At 37.1% G+C, this 17,936-nt stretch overlaps 1 protein-coding gene across 2 annotated transcripts in view; it reads right to left on the bottom strand.

The window, feature by feature from the left end:
* Positions 1-17,936, bottom strand: part of GRIA2 (glutamate ionotropic receptor AMPA type subunit 2) — a gene marked incomplete at both ends in the record, with an annotated part of 90,217 nt that overhangs the window by 22,733 nt on the left and 49,548 nt on the right. For both annotated transcript variants that reach the window (XM_082482481.1, XM_082482482.1), the window contains one exon: positions 15,538-15,699. In XM_082482481.1, coding sequence (XP_082338607.1) covers positions 15,538-15,699 — 162 coding nt within the window. The remainder of the gene's footprint in view (positions 1-15,537; positions 15,700-17,936) is intronic.

Genomic DNA, 17,936 nt, shown 5'->3' with positions numbered 1-17,936 from the left:
ACATAAAAGCAAACAACATATATTTGTATATACATATGCTTAACTTTATCTGTTTAATATAACAACTTAGCGGTAGCTATTTCCAGGTATGCAATACCTTGTCAACACCAGACAAAAACAGGTTTTGTGCTGAGATGTCTGGAAGAAGTGGTGCCCCTCAGCAATATAGGCAAGGAAGAGCCCCATGTTCCTAATCTGACACAACAGAAGGAGCCTTACAACTTTTGAGACATCAGAGAAGAATCCCGCATGCATCAGAAGCTGGGGCTAAACAGTCAAAAGCAGGTATCTTCAGTGACTGGAAAATATACATCTTAACTAACTAACTGAAGAGAGACCACCAGTGCATGTACACTGAGGACTTCGTTGGGTGAGCTTTATGAGTCCAGAACATTGCAATTATGCCATGTATAAGGGACATTTTTGGAAATATGGGCCAGAAAATACCTACTTACAGCCTTATGAATGAATGCAATGATCCCTATGAAGGCTATTAGACGCTGAAAATATATAAACTGTAAAGTGGAGAGAACTGATATATTGGCTCTTTGCTTCAATGGCTCAGACTTTAATGAGAATTTTAATTAGCTAGCTCAAGTCATGCAGAAGGCTCTTGTAATTGTAACCAAGGCAGGCTCCTGAATTGAGGTCATTTTTGTATGCAACTGTTAGACCTTGGAGAGGAAGAAAAGGAAGGTGGAACTCTTTTTTTCAGATATTTAAGCTTACTGGGTGATTAATGTGAATCTTCTCACAAAAGTTCTCTCAGTGACTTGTATGGAAATCAGGGATCAGAACAGCAGAAGAATGAAGTGAAAGACTGGCTGGAGCCGATACTACTTTTTACTACTGCAGTAGCAGTGATTAAGTGGTGGACATGGATTTGCAGATAAGGAGAAGGTAACAGAGAGAAGAGAAAGGACCCCGACTCACTTTTTTGGGACTGACTAGCAATACTTCTTTAAGTGTAGCTCTTTGCAGTACATATTGTACCACACTAGTGTTTTGAGAAACTGTGGATACAGCACTGTCATTAACCACTGAAACATACTTTGGATAGCAGAGAAAATAAGAGCTTGAAATTGAAAAGTTATAGTGCTATCTAATTCAGTTATTCTACATTTCATTTGATCATTGGGATATGTTTAATGTATTATCTCAAGAATAGTAACCCTATAGTATATGATTACTGGCCTGAATATTCACAACTGAGTCATATATTCAGTTTGTGTAGGGCTTGGCCTATCGATACTACTTACCTGTCATGTCATCACATATATAAAATCCACATGCTTTAATTTAGGTTATCTTTAATCTAAGGATCTCAAAAGATTTTACAAGCATCTTATACCTTCATGTTGTTAGAGACATCATAAAAGCAAACAGCCTATGCATCATTTCTTACTGCTTTATTCTACATACATTTTCAGCTCCTAATAACCTTCATGGAGCTCATTAAAACTATCCATAACTTAATGAGTAGAAGTAAAGTTGACAAACTAAACCAAAGCAAACTCATTACCATAAACAAGAAGTGACAGACAGATAACAGGCTCATGCAGAGTGGTGTCTGTGTGTGGTCTGTGTGTCTCCGTAATACATAAAATCGACGTAAGTTAAAGGATGCATTAATCTTGTCTCGATTCACTTTGTTTTATACTGGAGATTCATCCATGTTCTGATCTGCACTATTAGAGTAAGTGGGAGCATTATTTGGAATATTGTTCCGTGGAAGAGGGATGGGGTCTTACAGCCTACTACTTTTACAGCAGTGTAAATCTAACTTCATTCCTGTTCCTTTCAATTTCACATGATAAAATCAGCAACTTTAATACAAAATGGTATGGGTACTATCCTATAGTTCCTACAGAACCACCCATATTAATTAAAGCATTGCAAAGAATACGCAAAAAAAAATCTTGCTTCTCATAATTCTAGAACTATGATAATACTAAGCTGATAATATAAATCATAATGTACTGAAGAGCCTAAGGATGTTATTTTCTATGAAACATGGATTGCATGTATGTCATCTGAAAAGAATTCTCCCTCTCTAAATAAATGCCCTAGTTGCCAAGTAGAGAAAACACAAGGTCCATATGTGATGTCATTCAACTTAAATTCAAAATGTACTATAGACCTTAATAAAATTTGTAAGCTGCAATTGCGAAGATGAATTTGAAAAGTAAAGACAAAACAGTCATTCCAGACTAAGCAGAGGATATTAATCATGTGCTGTCAAAGAAAAACTAGCAAGATGTTGACTTTTGTAACTTTAGCTGTTTTCCAGTAATTCAGAAGATACTAGAAATCCTTAACTAAACATTCCAGTCTCCTATTTTGCACAATGAGTAACTGAATCTTCTGAAAATGAAATCGCAGAAGACACCCTCAGAAGCACACGATTATTTTATGCATATATTTTAAAACTGAAAGATACTATAAAAAGATCTATTAGGGCTACCAAGATGATTAGGGGACAGGAACACCTCTCTTATGAAGAAAGACTGAGGGAATTGGGTCTCTTTAGTCTGGAAAATAGCCGGTTGAGGGGGGACCTGATCCATGCTTATAAATACTTAAAGGGTGGGTGCCAGGAGGATGGGGCCAGGCTCTTTTCGGTGGTGCCCAGTGACAGGACAAGAGGTAACGGGCACAAATTTGAGTATAGGAAGTTCCACCTAAACATGAGGAGGAACTTCTTTACCTTGAGGGTGGCAGAGCACTGGAACAGGCTGCCCAGGGAGGTGGTGGAGTCTCCATCTCTGGAGACATTCAAAACCCACCTGGATGCGTTCCTGTGCAACCTGCTCTAAGGTGTCCCTGCTCTGGCAGGGGGGTTGGACTAGATGATCTCCAGAGGTCCCTTCCAACCCTATGATTCTATGATTCTATTGTTAGCCTGTTAGTTCTCAGTTTAACTCAATGCCTGTCCTTGTGCTGAAGACAAAGTTGAGATTGGCTTAGAGATTTAAAATATAACATTAAAAGAATATACTTGAGAATTAGAAATGAAAATGTGAAGACACAAACGCAAAAAAAAAAAAAAAAAAAAAAAAGTATTCTGAATCACAAGAAGTCAGATTTTTTCTCTCTATTTGGGTAGCTTCAACGTCTAAAGCTACCCTTGACATACTAGGTGGTTTTTTTACAGCCAGAGACGAGAAATAAGCATTTTAAGGTGTGATTCATTTGACCTGTTAGACACCTTCTTTAAGATTAAATGAATTGTGCCTTAGATTCCATTAATTTGATCTCCAGCGGCTTCTGAGACTACTGGTGGTGTCCAGGGTGATAAGCTTAGATACATATGTCTACACTGTAGACACACTAAAAACAAATTAAAACCACTCAAGGGGACTATGAACTAGCCATTCAGCCCTAATCTAACACAACAATGAGAAAGACAAACAAAATAATAGGATATTTTGGGCAGAGACTGTACCAGCCAAGTCAAAGAACACAGTGCTAGTGTACAAGACACTAGGGAGATCTTAGTTAGAATGGCATATGCAGCCTTCAAGAAGGCTGAAATCAATCTGAAACAGGCACAGAAGAAGGTTCCTCACCAGGTATGGGGGGCTGCTATTGGGACAGCAGGAGAAGGGACACTGTCACTAACAGAGGTTAAGAGAAAGCAGGTCCAAAACCAAATGCAAATATTTCTCCCTGGAGAGAGGTAAGATTCAAAGAGAGGTAATATAGGAAATGTTCTTCATCACAAGAGTAAGTGGGTAGAATCAATGGGTATAAGCAAATGTTCAGCATTTTTCCTTATATTTAAACAATTTCAATATACTTAAATACCAACAAATATACATCAAAGGCAGTAAAGACACAAACTGTGCGTCCTTACAGCTTGCAAGTATATTAAATGTTCAGCTTACAACTCTATACTAGCAAATTTTTTTCCAATGGTTCTCCGCACATTTTATCACGCTGTTTGTAATACTTTGCTAAACTATACACAGACTAAATTGGGATATCAAATGATGTCTTGTGTTAATACTGGTCACAGCTTTATCTTCCTTCAACAATTATATTCAATAAAATCTCTCATCTGAATTTTGTGCCTTTTTCCCATAAATAAGTATTTCCCTACTTGAATGCTAGTACATACTACAAAAACAGAATTGCCTTTTCATAGTGCTTTGTACAATAATTGCACTTTTTGGTCAAAACATTCACAAAACAGTATCAAATTGTTTGCAAGTTCAGAAGTAACTGCTAGAGACTGGTATATAGACATAGAAGCATTCCTATGTTTTTATATATAAAAATAGGTATATACCTATATAAAACCTCAAGCAAAAGGAATGAGAGACAGTTACTTGTCAAGAACCAGTAAAGGAACTGGGCAACTACCTCCTGTGACTTCCAGTGTAGTTAAACTAATGCAACTTGGGCACCTATTTCTTAAGGGTCTTTCTTTAATTAACGTATCCGGGGGCTATTTTGAAACGAATAGTATTACACAAACTTTGGAAAACACTTGAAAGTGGCCTGACAGACGAAAGAGTTAGTGGAAAATTCACTAACGGATAGGAAATGGCTATCTCCTTCAGGAACTCTTGTGATACCTTGCATATGTCATGACAGAGCATGGGAAGGCAAATAGTTACTTTCAATCGAAGTAAGAGACACTGTCAAATATTGTACACATAATTATCATTGTAAATCGCCCATTTGCCCAATTGTGGTCTGTGCAGGCATTGGCACGAACGGGGTCTGCATGAAGCTGCATGTCGGGCTGGTTGCCATTCAAATGGCAAATGGGCTTTACGTACAGGAGCATCTCCATTACCTATGGGCATGTTTCGAACACTGGGGACTGAAAGCTTGCCTCCTCTTCTTTGATCTTTACCTTAGAATGGAGCTCTTGTGAAAAAAGTCAGCCTTTAAAACAGACTTGCTTCCAGCTGAAAATAATTGCTTATATATGCAAGATATTTGGAAATATCAGCTGACTGTAATTTTTTTGTAACAATCCTGTTCCTGACTGAAAGGGGAAGAGAAATGAATAAAATGTAAAATTACCAGGTCTTTAAATTTTTTTTTTAATTATTCTCAGTAAAGACAGTGTTAGAGATCAAGCCCTATTTACCTTAACAAATATGACTATCTTTATTAAATCTTCTTTCCAGAGGTTGTCAGATCAACTTACATTTTGATGACAGCCTTTATTTAAATGCAATTCCAGCGTTCTGTGTGCACAGAACAGCTAAACAAATAGGTATTTTTGCTCCGAAATGCCACAATGTTTTGGGTAGAAGATCAGATGCAAAGAAAGCCTTAAGCAATCTGTCCCCTTAGAAAAATTTAAGTGTTCAGGTCCAAAACTGCTATCCAGAAAACCTGCTGATTTTGTGATGTGTTTATGTTCTTTAGGTATCTATCTCCTTGTTTGGTTTAGAATGGCTGCTTTCTGGGTACATCCAGGACAGCTTTGGCTTCTAGCCCAGCAGCTCGGCACCTGCATAAGCCTATGTCCCTGGAAGTCTAACTCCTATTTGAAAGACATGCTCATAGCACATCCAGCAGACTGGGGCACTTGAATTATCCTAACACTACTGCTGGAGGATATTTATAGGGGAAAGTGACCTTCTTTCACCCTTTTTAAAACAGAATATAGCAAAGATCACAAGATTCATGAACCCCAAGGTGCTTGGCCTTTCTACCTATTTCACCTACTACTCTAATAGGAAGGAGATTCCTGGACTGTAATTCCTCCCCCAAGATTACTTCCAACTCAGAAGAACACTCTTCAGTCATCAGAGGTGCCAATTCAGCACAAAAAAGGGTGCAGGTACATGCTTTTTGTACATGCTATTTTTTTTTTTTTTTTTTTTATTTTACACTGAGGACAGAGGTTTTAAAGTACTTTGGTCTTCCATTAGATTTAATGCAATGTCCAAAGAGAAGAGCTAATGCTACTGATGTTTCTTTGAAACATCAGAAAGACATCAGAGAAGAAAAAAATTATGGATCTGGGCAAAAAGTCTTAGCAACTAAGTGAACCTTCTGTCTTCCAGAAGGAAGCAGAACAATGCCAGGTCTTCTTAATGGCACTGGCATTTGGATCTACCAAAGTTCCAAACTTTTTTCCATTCAAAAGAACAAGAAGTCAGCATGCATGTCTTACGTTCAGGAGTGTTAATAGAGAAGTTGTGTGGGAATTTATCCCTTCCGTTACTCAGAAGGTCAAATTAGCCTAACATTGTGCCCCCTTTATTTTCTGAAAATGCATTACAGAGAAAGAGCTCCGCTATGTCAGACAACCTCAGAAATCCTTTGACCTTTGTCTCAACTAAGCCATCCGTGCCCACAGAAGGATGGGCTTTCAGAAGCATCCTGCCATTTACTCTGGGTCCACCATATTGTTTTGTCTCAGCTTTTGTTGATCGTGCCCAATGGATGTAAAGCATACGACTGGTGAGATGACTCAATATTGTTCACTCAGAGAGCTACAACGCTATACTACAATGTACTGCTGGACAAGGCTTTTATTTTATTGTTGCTCCAATAATCATGTATAAGCAATTTAAAGTCAATGAAATACTAAAGCAGACAAACTCTGCAAAGTGTTCTCCTACGCAATGACATTAAAAACAACATGGCAGTTTTTATGCTAGTATCAAAAAAAAAAAAACACAACCAAAAAACAATTAAAAAAATCCACAGCTGTAGCCTTTTTTTCCTACATCTATCACACTATGCTGCAATACAAATATATCTTTCCGTTAAACACTTCTTAATGAGAACAAATAACTATCATGTATTAAAACAAGATCTTGAAAGGAATACAGTAGTTTTTAATGCAAATCTTCACACTGTATCTTTTTTCTCTATCTTATACCTTTCCTTCTCCCTCTGAAAAATCCTAAGTAATTAAAAATAAATCAGGACATCTAATCTCTCCTTACAGTAAAGGCAGAAACAGCTCTAAACTATTGGCATGTAGTAACTATCACCTATTGTATATGTACAAATGTAAATTGTACATTCACTACATTTGTGTACCAACTTCTTTGAACCTCAAACTGTGGAGGTTCTCAAAATCTCCAGTCATTACTCAATGGCTGGAAAGTTTACTATCTAAACTCACTTCCTTTTATTAAGTTCCTTAAAAAGTCTATTAATTCTTGCCCTATTCTTTTCCAGCCCAAACCACAACATTCTAGAAGCTTTTTAAACCCCCCTAGTTCTCAAACCTAAAGCTTATTCCTGGTGAACTTTATATAACCAAAAAACACACAGAGCTTGACAAAAATTTAAAACCCATTACTTGGATTTGAATCCAAAGCATTTTACTTATGAAAAAAGATGCTGTTGTCTTCCAATCCATGCCACTGCAGAAAATATACATACTAAAAAATAAATAAGATTTTACAATTATTTGTGTGATTTTACCTCTAACTTTAAACGGAATGCACTTGCAAAACAGCAATGCCACTGATGGTAAAATCATCTTTAATTTACTGTAAAACACAAGACCATATACCTTTTTAATCGTCACTATGTGAATACGTTAAAACCTTTTTCTTCAAGGGTAAGCTCGAGAAAGGCTTCACAGTGTTAAAGATCAGCAGGATCTAGCAGCAAAAACTGAAGCCTATGGTTATAATAGTGAAAATAGACCAAGAAGGAAAAATTAAAGCAGAGGATGAGAACAAAAGGTATAAATAGGAAGGCAAAAAGACTTCTCTGAAGAAATGGATTTGAAAGAGCTAGTATGAATGTTTAAAGTGGCATTTGTTTGTTGGGGTTTTTTTTTGTGAGGGGGGTTCATCGTTTATTGTTTTGTAGGGGTTTTGGGGGTTGGTTTTTTTTTGTTTGTTGGTTTGTTTTTTTTTTACTGCTTTACCCTAAAAATACACTTAAGTCTCTTTAAATTCCTATGTTTTATCACAAAAGTCACTTCCTCTTCAAAAATTTATGTTAGTCGTAAATCAGTAAGCATATGTAACTTAGAGCAGATACAAATTTTAAAATGCTCATTTACTAAAATATTTACTGAAATACAGTCTTCAATCACTACTCTTTTTATGATAAAAATGGCCATCCAAGCATTAACTATGGTAAATATCCTTGAGTTGAGCTTTTAACCAAGAGAAAGTTATTGAGATGATCATAAAAATGTATTCCAGATCATTTTCTTCTAGAATAATTAATGGTTGGTGCAATTAATTAAAAGGGTAGAAGAGAGATCAGAGATCAGATCATTCGGTTTTATAAAATGACTGATACCATATGAACGATAAGAACCTGAACATTCCATTAGGCTCTTCAGCTATATTATTTTTACTCAGAGTCAACAGAAAGTCCTACACAGATTAATGGAAATAAATTATTTACCCTAGAAGCTGAACAACACTGCAACAGACATGATTCTCAATTGGAATTTCCTATGAGGAATCTTTAGATTGGAATTTTTTATTATTCTATTAAATAAAGCCATACTAAACGATCTTTTAGTGATCCTCCATGCTTTCCCTCCACCCCTATTCCCCCGACCCAAGAAACATCTGGCCATAGATGCCCCTCCAGCTCTGAGTTGCCACCACTCTTCCGTGCCTTTCACTTACATCCCAACAGGCTCTTTCCACTTTGCTGACCCCTTTTTTGAATGACACATCCCTCCTCCTACTACTGTCAGCTTTGTGTATCATTCCCCCTTCTCCTCTTATCCCTGTTTCTCCATTAAGCTCTCCTGTCCTAAAAGACATTGACCTTGGTGAGGCCAGAGGCATGCCTGATCTTGCTGAGCACATGGAGCATGAAAGAATAGTAGCTTTCTTCTGTTCATATCAACCATATTCAGGTGAATTGCTGGTTGAAAACAGTGATAAAGAGTTCCTGGGAAAACAGGCAGGAGGAATCCATTGAACTTTGTTGGCTGAAGATCCTTAAACACTTATAATTACTAAGAATGAGTGGATTCAAATTCAAAGAAACAAAGCTGCATAGGGATATCAAGGCTTGGCTCTATAGTTTTCTGAAGTCTGGCAAATACTTTCCTTTAGCACAGCTCAGCCACTTTTACTTGCAGGATCGAAGGAGCTGGGTCAATAGGCCCTTTGTATGGCTGAGACAAATCTACAGATACTGCCTCAAACCACCCACTGCTTTCAATAAATGTTCTATTTTTTAATTGAATTTTCTTAAAAAAAACGCCAAACAAACCAAACAAACCAACTATGCTGCAATGAGTGATTACTTATGCAAAAGAGTCTTAAGCTATTAAAAAGAAGCATGGAGTTTAACACTGCAATTTTTTACACCTATGTTCTTCATATATATTTTTGCAAGTAGAGGAGATTGAATACTGGGATTCGAAAGCCCAATGAAACCAGGTAGCTAGAATGTCAACTCCTAGATGTATATGTTCTATGACCAGGAAACCAATACACAAGGACTAGAAAACATAGGCAGAAAAATCTCACAAATCTACAGTTTTACAAGGACACTTAAAAAGATAAATTGACTCCAGCTCAGTTCTTGATTAAATCACATAATAAATACTGAAATTAACTAAATTTAAAAATTTGCATTTATATATCAATTATAATCTACTTGAATTCAGGCATAATCAAATCACATTTTTCCATTAAAAGTGTAGCAGGTGCAACAGAATTTCACTTATAACTCTTATTAAAATGCCTCGTATTATAAAACCATTTTCCAACACACTACAATCATAAGAGGCATGCCCCAAAATGAAGGTATTGTCTAATTCAGTAACTGTACGCTTTTGCTTAGTCATCTGTATCTAGACCAAATGCTTTCTGAATTTCCAGTTTGAAGAAATGTTTTCATTGTTTTCTTTGTTCCTGATTTGTCTGCATGTTCTCTGTATTCCATCCTTGATGTTAATCAGCACCAGTAGCATTAAACCAGCAGCTTTCAATTACAAGCTTCATTCTTCCTGACTTACAGTTTAAGATTGGCAGGTTTTAACTTTTGCAATTTTATCATAAAGACCACACTGTTTGGTACTACACAAACACTTCAAATTCTAGAATCACATTATCTTTGAAAAAAAGAAAAAAGATTTCATAATAATTTTGTAAAAGACTAGATGACCTGGCTATAAAAAAAGAGACTTGAAAATGTGAAAATACTAAAGGCAAAATCAGAAAGTGTCCTGGTTTGAGCTGGGACACAGGTAATTTTCTTTCTAGTAGCTGCTGTGTTCCAGATTTGGTATGAAAGGAATGCCAATAATGCATATTGGTTTAGTTGTTGCCAGGTGAGGTTTATACTTTTTCAAGGCCTCTTTTCAGCTTCCCATAGAAGCTGAGAAGGAGCTTAGACAGAACAGTGGAATATTCCATACCACAGATGTCATGCTCAGTATATAAATGGGTGTTCGCCAGGAGGTGGGAATCCACGATCACTGCTCGGGACGGTGCCGATTCACTGGGCAGTGAGAGTGACATGTGCCATTATTATTGTTATTTTTTTTCTGTTACTGTTTCTATTAAACTGTCTTTATCTCAACCCCTGATTTTTTTTCCCTTTCCTTTTCCCTTTCCCTTTCCCTTTCCCTTTCCCTTTCCCTTTCCTCCCTCTTCTCCCTGTCCTTCGGGGGGACAGGGGAGAACTGCACAAGCAGCTATGCGGTCCTGGCTGCCAACCAGGGTTAAACCACAACAGAAGGTAAAAAGAATCTTTATTTTTGTTATCTTAGCTATGCACTGATTGTTTGGGGGGGGGGGGAGCGATTATGAAGTCATATGAATTCTGATCATCTGAAACATAATGTACCAGCATGAAGCAGTTTAAGCCATCAGAAACAGATGCAGCGAGTAGCAGGGTTGTTACCATCTTCCAACACAATGGTATTCTCTACGAGACTGAGTTGCTTTATGTCTTCCACTCAGGCAGCCCTGAATTCTTTTCTGCATGCTGCACGCAGTTTCTGTATATATCATTCACAAGTTGTCTCAGATACTTCTTGCACACACCGAGCCTAAGGTTGCTCTTAGAAAAGCTCGTCACAGAGTATCATGGCTTACAGAATAGACTAGACTATTTCAGTTGGAAGGGATCTACAACGATCTAGCCCCACTGCCTGATCAATTCAAGGCTGACCAAGTTAAAGCATGTTCCTAAGGGCATTGTCTAAATGCTTCTTAAACACTGACAGGCTTGGGGGATCAACCACCTCTCTAGGAAGCCTGTGCAGGGGCATCTCTGCTCTGGCGCCAGCAGCACCTCCTCCCCCTCCTTCACTGATGCTGTTGTCTGCAGAGCTGTTTCTCTCACATATTCTCACTCCTCTCTCCAGCTGCTGTTGCACAGGTTTTTTTCTCCCTTAAATATGTTCTCACAGAGGCACTACCACCATCGCTGATGGACTCGGCCTTGGCCAGTGGTGGGTTCATCTTGGAGCTGGCTGGCATTGGCTCTATCCAACATAGGGGAGGCTTCTAGCAGCTTCTCACAGAGGCCACCCCTGTAGCCCCCCTGCTACCAAAACCTTGCCATGCAAACCTAATACAATTTACCATGTCTAACTAGTATTCAAGAGGTACGAATTGAGCTTCTTCCTGAAATTAGGCCAAAAGCTGCCCCCAAACAAAATGGGTTAACCAGCTTAGGAAGTTGGAGCAGTTACATGTGATTAGATGTGTTGTCCTTCAGCGTCCTTCCACAACAGCAAGAAGTTTGCCTTAGACATAAGAGCCTGACACAACGCTGAGGTTCAGAAAGCCCCGTGTATTTGTAAATGCACAATAATGGATCAAAAGGGGATTTCAACTTGTTATTTTTAGACCTTTATAAAATTAAATGTGGCTTTTGTTTTGCTACTCAACAAAGAAATCCGCCAGGATGCCCAGTGGTATGTTTTAAGATCTACACATTATTAGCTCTTCTAGAATTGCATGCAGACTGATAACACCCTCAGTTACAACAGATATATTCTAAATTTAATCTGAGGTAAACAGTATATCAGCTTTACTTTTGGAAGATGAGAAGACCTTTTGTAAAAAGACAGCAAAGCACTATTTTTAAGTGTCCTGCTTCATCTTTAAATCTTGTGGTTTTTATCAGTACAGGTACAGTGCAGCAACAAATAAAATCAGTGTCTCTTCTCATTTATGTCCTAAGACTGCAATGTCTTATAATTAAGAGTTTATAAATTGTGAAGATACATTTTTAAAGCAATTTGATTTGGGTCCTGTTCTGGGCATCTGTGAAACAGGTTTTCAACAATGTTTTTCTTTCTTGAAGAGCATGTTCCTTTGAAATACACTTTTTCTTAGAATGCGGTGTCTTTCTCCATTTTCAGGACTGTACTTTGACGTTGTGATATGTCTTGTAACGTCAGCTCAGCCATATTCCATTAACTTGCATTTTATAATGTAAAATAAATGTATACTTCCTTTTGGATTACAAAAGGAAGATAATACAACACAGTTGCAATGCTATTGCCTGCAATGAGAGAACATTTGCAATCCCAGAGATAACATTAACTCATTAACCTCATCTCACTTCTGTATTGATAACACAGGACTTTTATTAGTCTTCCTATCCATTTCATACAGAATTTGCAGTGACAGCTTCCTATATTCCACGGGAACTAGTGGCAAAAGCTCATTTATAACCACTGACAATTTGGACAACTGCCTCCAAACCAAAAGGGGAGAAAGGTTATTAATAAGACCACAGAAGGGACAAACGAGAGACCTGCTTAGTAACTTAGATGTTTATACACTATTCCAAGAAGCAAAGGATAACAAACACGGCTAGAATATTAATGTAAGAAGGAAGAATGTTCAGGAAGGACAGGTAAGGAATGCAATTCAACAAGAATAGATGAAAAATCCTGTATCATACACATACATTTAAAGGAATGATCAAGTGCACAGATATTGTATGAGACTGTCTAAATCTGCAGCAGTACAGAAAAGCAATGCAGAAAAATATCTGGATGTTAGTGTGTAACTCATGATAAATATATTTCAACAGTGTCATGATGGCGAGGAAAAAAAGAATAGAAGAAAAAAAAAAACAAACCAACAAACGAGTAACACAAAAGGAAGCCCTGAAAGGAGTACTGTCTTTGAGATACATGAAGCCATTATTTCGATTTCTATAGCATAGCACTTGGATGCAGTGCAGTACCCAATCTGCCATTTCAAAGAAGATGGGTACCAATTAGAAAGGTTCCAGAGCAAAATGACGAACTGGATCTGAGAGTAGAAAATTCAAAGGAAAAATGATTATTTAGTTTAGCAGGCAGGAAAGGAAGGACAAATACGGCAACCATCTTCAAATATAGAAGGACAGCTAAAAAGGAGAATTTCCTCATATCCATTAGAAACAGATAAAGGAGTAACAGACTAGGTGATATAAAGGCTGATTTAGGTTAGACAAAAAGCAAAAAACAAGACTATTTAAGCTCTGAAGAGAATGCTTGGGTAAGCTGTGAAAACACAAGAACTGCACAAGTATAGGCGATTCTGCTTTCAGGCAGAGAGGACGGGCTGGGTGACTGACTGCTCAAAGACCTTTCTTGTCCTGCTTCTATGATTTCTGTGACTGCTCTGCCTGTAGCTCCCTCAAGGATGGGAATGAAACGTGACATATCTCTGTCCTTACATGCAATGGCAGGCAAAACCAACAAGTAATACGTGTATAAGGGCAAAAGACAGAAAGCTACACAGAAAAATACAGTAACAGATACAACTGATCTCTCCAACCACTGAAATATACATCCGCATTTTCCCCCCATCAATACCTCTAGCATTTATAAATTACCATAAGTCTCAATCTTTGACCAAATATCAGTTCATCCTGTATATTCCTTGAGCAGACAATATATAAAGGAAGACAGATGAGCCTTTTTAATTGAATTTAAAATGTGTTTTAAGTTAATGAAATTAATGAAAACAAATGTTTCAATTAATTTATTTCTCCTATCCATAACAAAATAAACCTCAAAAATATTAGATATTCCAAATAGTCTCCTTCAACCCTTTCAATTTCTAGCAGACTTGAAAGGAACCATCATGAAAGAAATACGGTGAATGCTTGTGATAAAGTTACAGATTTTAATGCTATAATAAAACGTTGCAGCCACTTCACCTTATTACATGCAATTTTCCCCCTACTGTAAGTAACACCGAAGGTACCAGAATCCTTAGCACTGTGTCCCACAGATTTATTTTTCCATCAATGAGAATAAAGTGCATCTTGGTTTCAGTTAGACTTTTTTATTTTAGTCATGCATTTCACTGTTATTATTGCCAGACTAGGATCCTGCAACATTAGTAGGTAGGTAGGTAGGCAGGCAGGTAGGTAGGTAGATTTGGGCACTCAAGAATCAGAGAGACAAAAGAATGGTAACAAACACCCACAGCCACACCTCTTTTTCCTAAATGAGAGGCATACTTATCACATACATGAAACATATGTAATATGAATGTATCTAAAGGCATGACACAGACTCTAGTTTATTTTGTCAAATTCAAATAAGAAATTCACTTATTCTATTATAAGGATTTTAAAATACAAAAATAACCAAAGAAAAATCCTAACTTTGACTAAGTCACCCCCACATTTGGCCTTAGAAAAAAGGAACCTATAAACTTTTTTTTTTTTTAACTTAAATTAAGGTTGTGTGCTTTAAAGAATTTTTGTTCCAGGAATTTAAAAAATGGTTCTTCCATTCCTTGCTGAAACTTCTTATCTATCTCATTATAAATCAAGACTATGTTTCATATTCAAACTACAGCACAAAGTTATGCCTAGAACATTTCCCATTTATCTTTTTGCCTTAATACATTTTAGAGTTATTTAAGTATACCCATTCTTAATAAAATTTTTGATTGTACTACTTAAAAGAAAAATTATTTAGCATTAAAATTGCTTTATTCTTTTTAACATCTTGCAAGCACTAACTGATCCTTATAATGGCCATAGAAGGTAAGAAGGTACCATTACCCTAGTTTTATCCAGAGGTAAAACTGAGGTAAGGAAGTTTAACCACTTGCCCAGTGTCACACCTTGTGTCACTCAGGCCTGAAATCAGACCATGATTCTGTACCTCTGGCATATAATTTCATTTTAAAAGTCTTTGTAGGATTTAGGCATCTGTCTCAAAGCAACTGTCTTGCCATTTCTTTGGGAGATTATGTTATATCACACAGTGCTAGATCTGTGCTCCCTGGAAGCCTACACATGACTACATATTTGTCTTTAAAACTTTCCGTAACACAGAGAAGAGAAAAACTAAAAAAAGTCAGTAGATACTTAATATATCATCACATCCAAAACAATTACCTAACAAGCTGTCAGGCACAGATTTACAGTCACACAAGAAAAAATAAAGTTGTCTTGAACATTTCTGACAGTGCAGCATCTTTGCTCAACCAGTCCTATGATAGACAATGTTAGAAGTAGCCCAGAGAAATATAAAATTGTGTTGGCACAGCTGATTTCAAAGGGCCTTCTCTGTCTCTTGTCTTTCTATTCCAATTCCCTCAATTTCTGTATATCTGTCATGGTTAAAACAAATGTAAGACATACCTTAATTGTACTAGTGTGTGCACCAGGATATTCTTTTTCCTCCAATGTTGACCAACGTTGTATAAATTTTGACACCAGAGGATCATCATAGTCAACTATCTGAAATCCTGAGACATTAGCTCCTCCAAACTGAATTTTTGACAAATCTCCATCAGTAAATCCCTGGGCACAGAAAACATTGTCTGTTACTTCAACAGTTTTGGCAGATGTCTCAACAGTATATACAAATAAAGAGTTACCATATGACTTCTATGCAGAAGTGTAAGCCAACATTTTCCTCAAACAGGATCCAAGTTTAAATCCTGGGCTGCCAGGATTAAGTCGTCAGCTCCGCCAGCCAGCAACGTCTCTTGCTGCTCACTAGACATACACCTTTATAGAGCAAGGGCTGAGTGGATCTCTGCTTGCCATGCTTACTTTCCTAAACATTCCTGTTAATTTCAATGGGACTGCTTAAACGAGAAAGGCAACACTGACATGAATAACAGTTAGGCAAGCAAGTTTTAGCCAGGAATAATTACAGCCACAGTTGCGTCCTCTTTTTGCTAGGAACACTAAAGCCCGTGGAAGGACTTACCATCTCCCCTGCCTCCTCCCTCTGCTATAAAGCACTACTTCTCATTCTTACAAACAGTACATATGTTTTGTTTTCCATGTTCTGTGTTTTAACTTGCTGCAAATAACCATACAAATGAATTTACATGAAATACTGATTTCAGACACTTCAGTTTAAATGAATGCTCTGAGTGAACGTAACAAGTAGTAGCAACTTCAGACCACGCTGTCAGAAGTTGCTACGATTGCTACACTAGGTGCTCTTTAATTATTGCATATTAATGATACTCATCAAGATGCGTTTCTGCATGCTACTACAGACACTTCTACATGGATCACAGAAATTTCTTCAATATTATTGTGAGCTTGATGTTCAAATAGGAACATTCATTCTATACTCTTCTCCATCTATCAGCACGTTTTACTCTTAAAATAGATCAATTTCTTGACTGATTGATCAGACTAGAGGAGAACGTTATTCAGTCAAGAAAAGAAGAAAGAAGGTGGATTCAGTGAAGATGATGGGATATGATCAACTACTATATAAGTTTTCTTTCTGACAGAGAAAAACACAGTTTTAAAATCATTATCATATATATTTTATATGATGATATACAAAAGATCTACAATATTTGCATTTAAACTGTATAAACCTGTAGGAAGCAAATATGATATCAAACAGCTTTAAAATACAAGATTCAGTAAGTTTTAGATCTTACGGGCTTACCGTTACAAACTTAAAACAATGGCTAAAATAGCAACCAGTTAACATAATGGAATACACTAGGCAATTTTTCTAAAAAGTTTATTTCCCTTAAGACTCAAAATACTATTTATACAACATTTGCAATGCAAAATACAAATGTCTAACAGGCAATTTTTCAAGTTTTCCAAGACTTTTATGCTTGGTTTGTAAATATCATTACCTTACCTTCTTTATCCTAAAAATTAGTTAATAAACATAAAAATGAAACCCCACTGTTCTGCTCTTAAAGAGACCTTTAGAGTATAATGCTTCTTCACACTTTTCTAGCGACATACATGATTCTTAAAAATACCGCCTGCCTGAAAGGGGGGAAGTGTTTGGATCAAAGGTTGGGAGGAGACAGGGGTTATGTCTGAAGTTTGACAGACACACTATGGTCATTTTCTTTCCTCAGGCCCCTCAAAAGACTATGGAAGGCACTCTGAGCCTTGCTGGAATTTATATCAAAACGCTATCACAGTCCAAGAATAGATGACGGAAAAAAATGATTTAGAGGCACTCACACCGTGCAATCCCCAAAACTCTTTTCTGGAACAGAGTAACTGAGATTCAAGCCCGCAGAATTTGCTTTGCTACAAAAACCCATTGGATTAGATTCCTTAGCTTCAGAAAGTAAGTGTTGTTGACCCTAATGTCAGTAAAATGGCCCATCACCTTTTGACACAATTTAAAAAAAAATACTTTGACAGAATTAATGAGTTTCCTGAATTTCCCCCCTTAGGAACACTATTAGCTATACTGGCTGACCACCTATGTTCAAGAACAGATTAATTCAAACTGATTACCAAGCCAATCTGAGGAATGAAGATGTGTAAAGCTGAGACTCACTAGTCTAGCAGAATGAAAACTGGGAACTGTAATTTTTAAGTACTTTAGAGGTGAGAGAAGAAACATCAGCTTGCTGATTGACTGTATCAGCCTATAATGCAAAAAGTTATTTTTCTGATTTCCGTACCCTACTTTTCTAAAGTATGTAGAAAAAGGGATGAAGTGCTACTGCAGGTGCTGAGCAACCTTCACTCCCACTGATGGGCATGTCACAGGAGGTATCTAAGCCCTGAAAAGACTCAGCCAATAA

This window comes from Vanellus vanellus, assembly GCF_965231255.1.
Source record: "Vanellus vanellus genome assembly, chromosome: 4".
NCBI classification, from domain to species: Eukaryota; Metazoa; Chordata; class Aves; order Charadriiformes; family Charadriidae; genus Vanellus; species Vanellus vanellus.
This window is presented reverse-complemented; position numbering and strand designations above follow the sequence as displayed.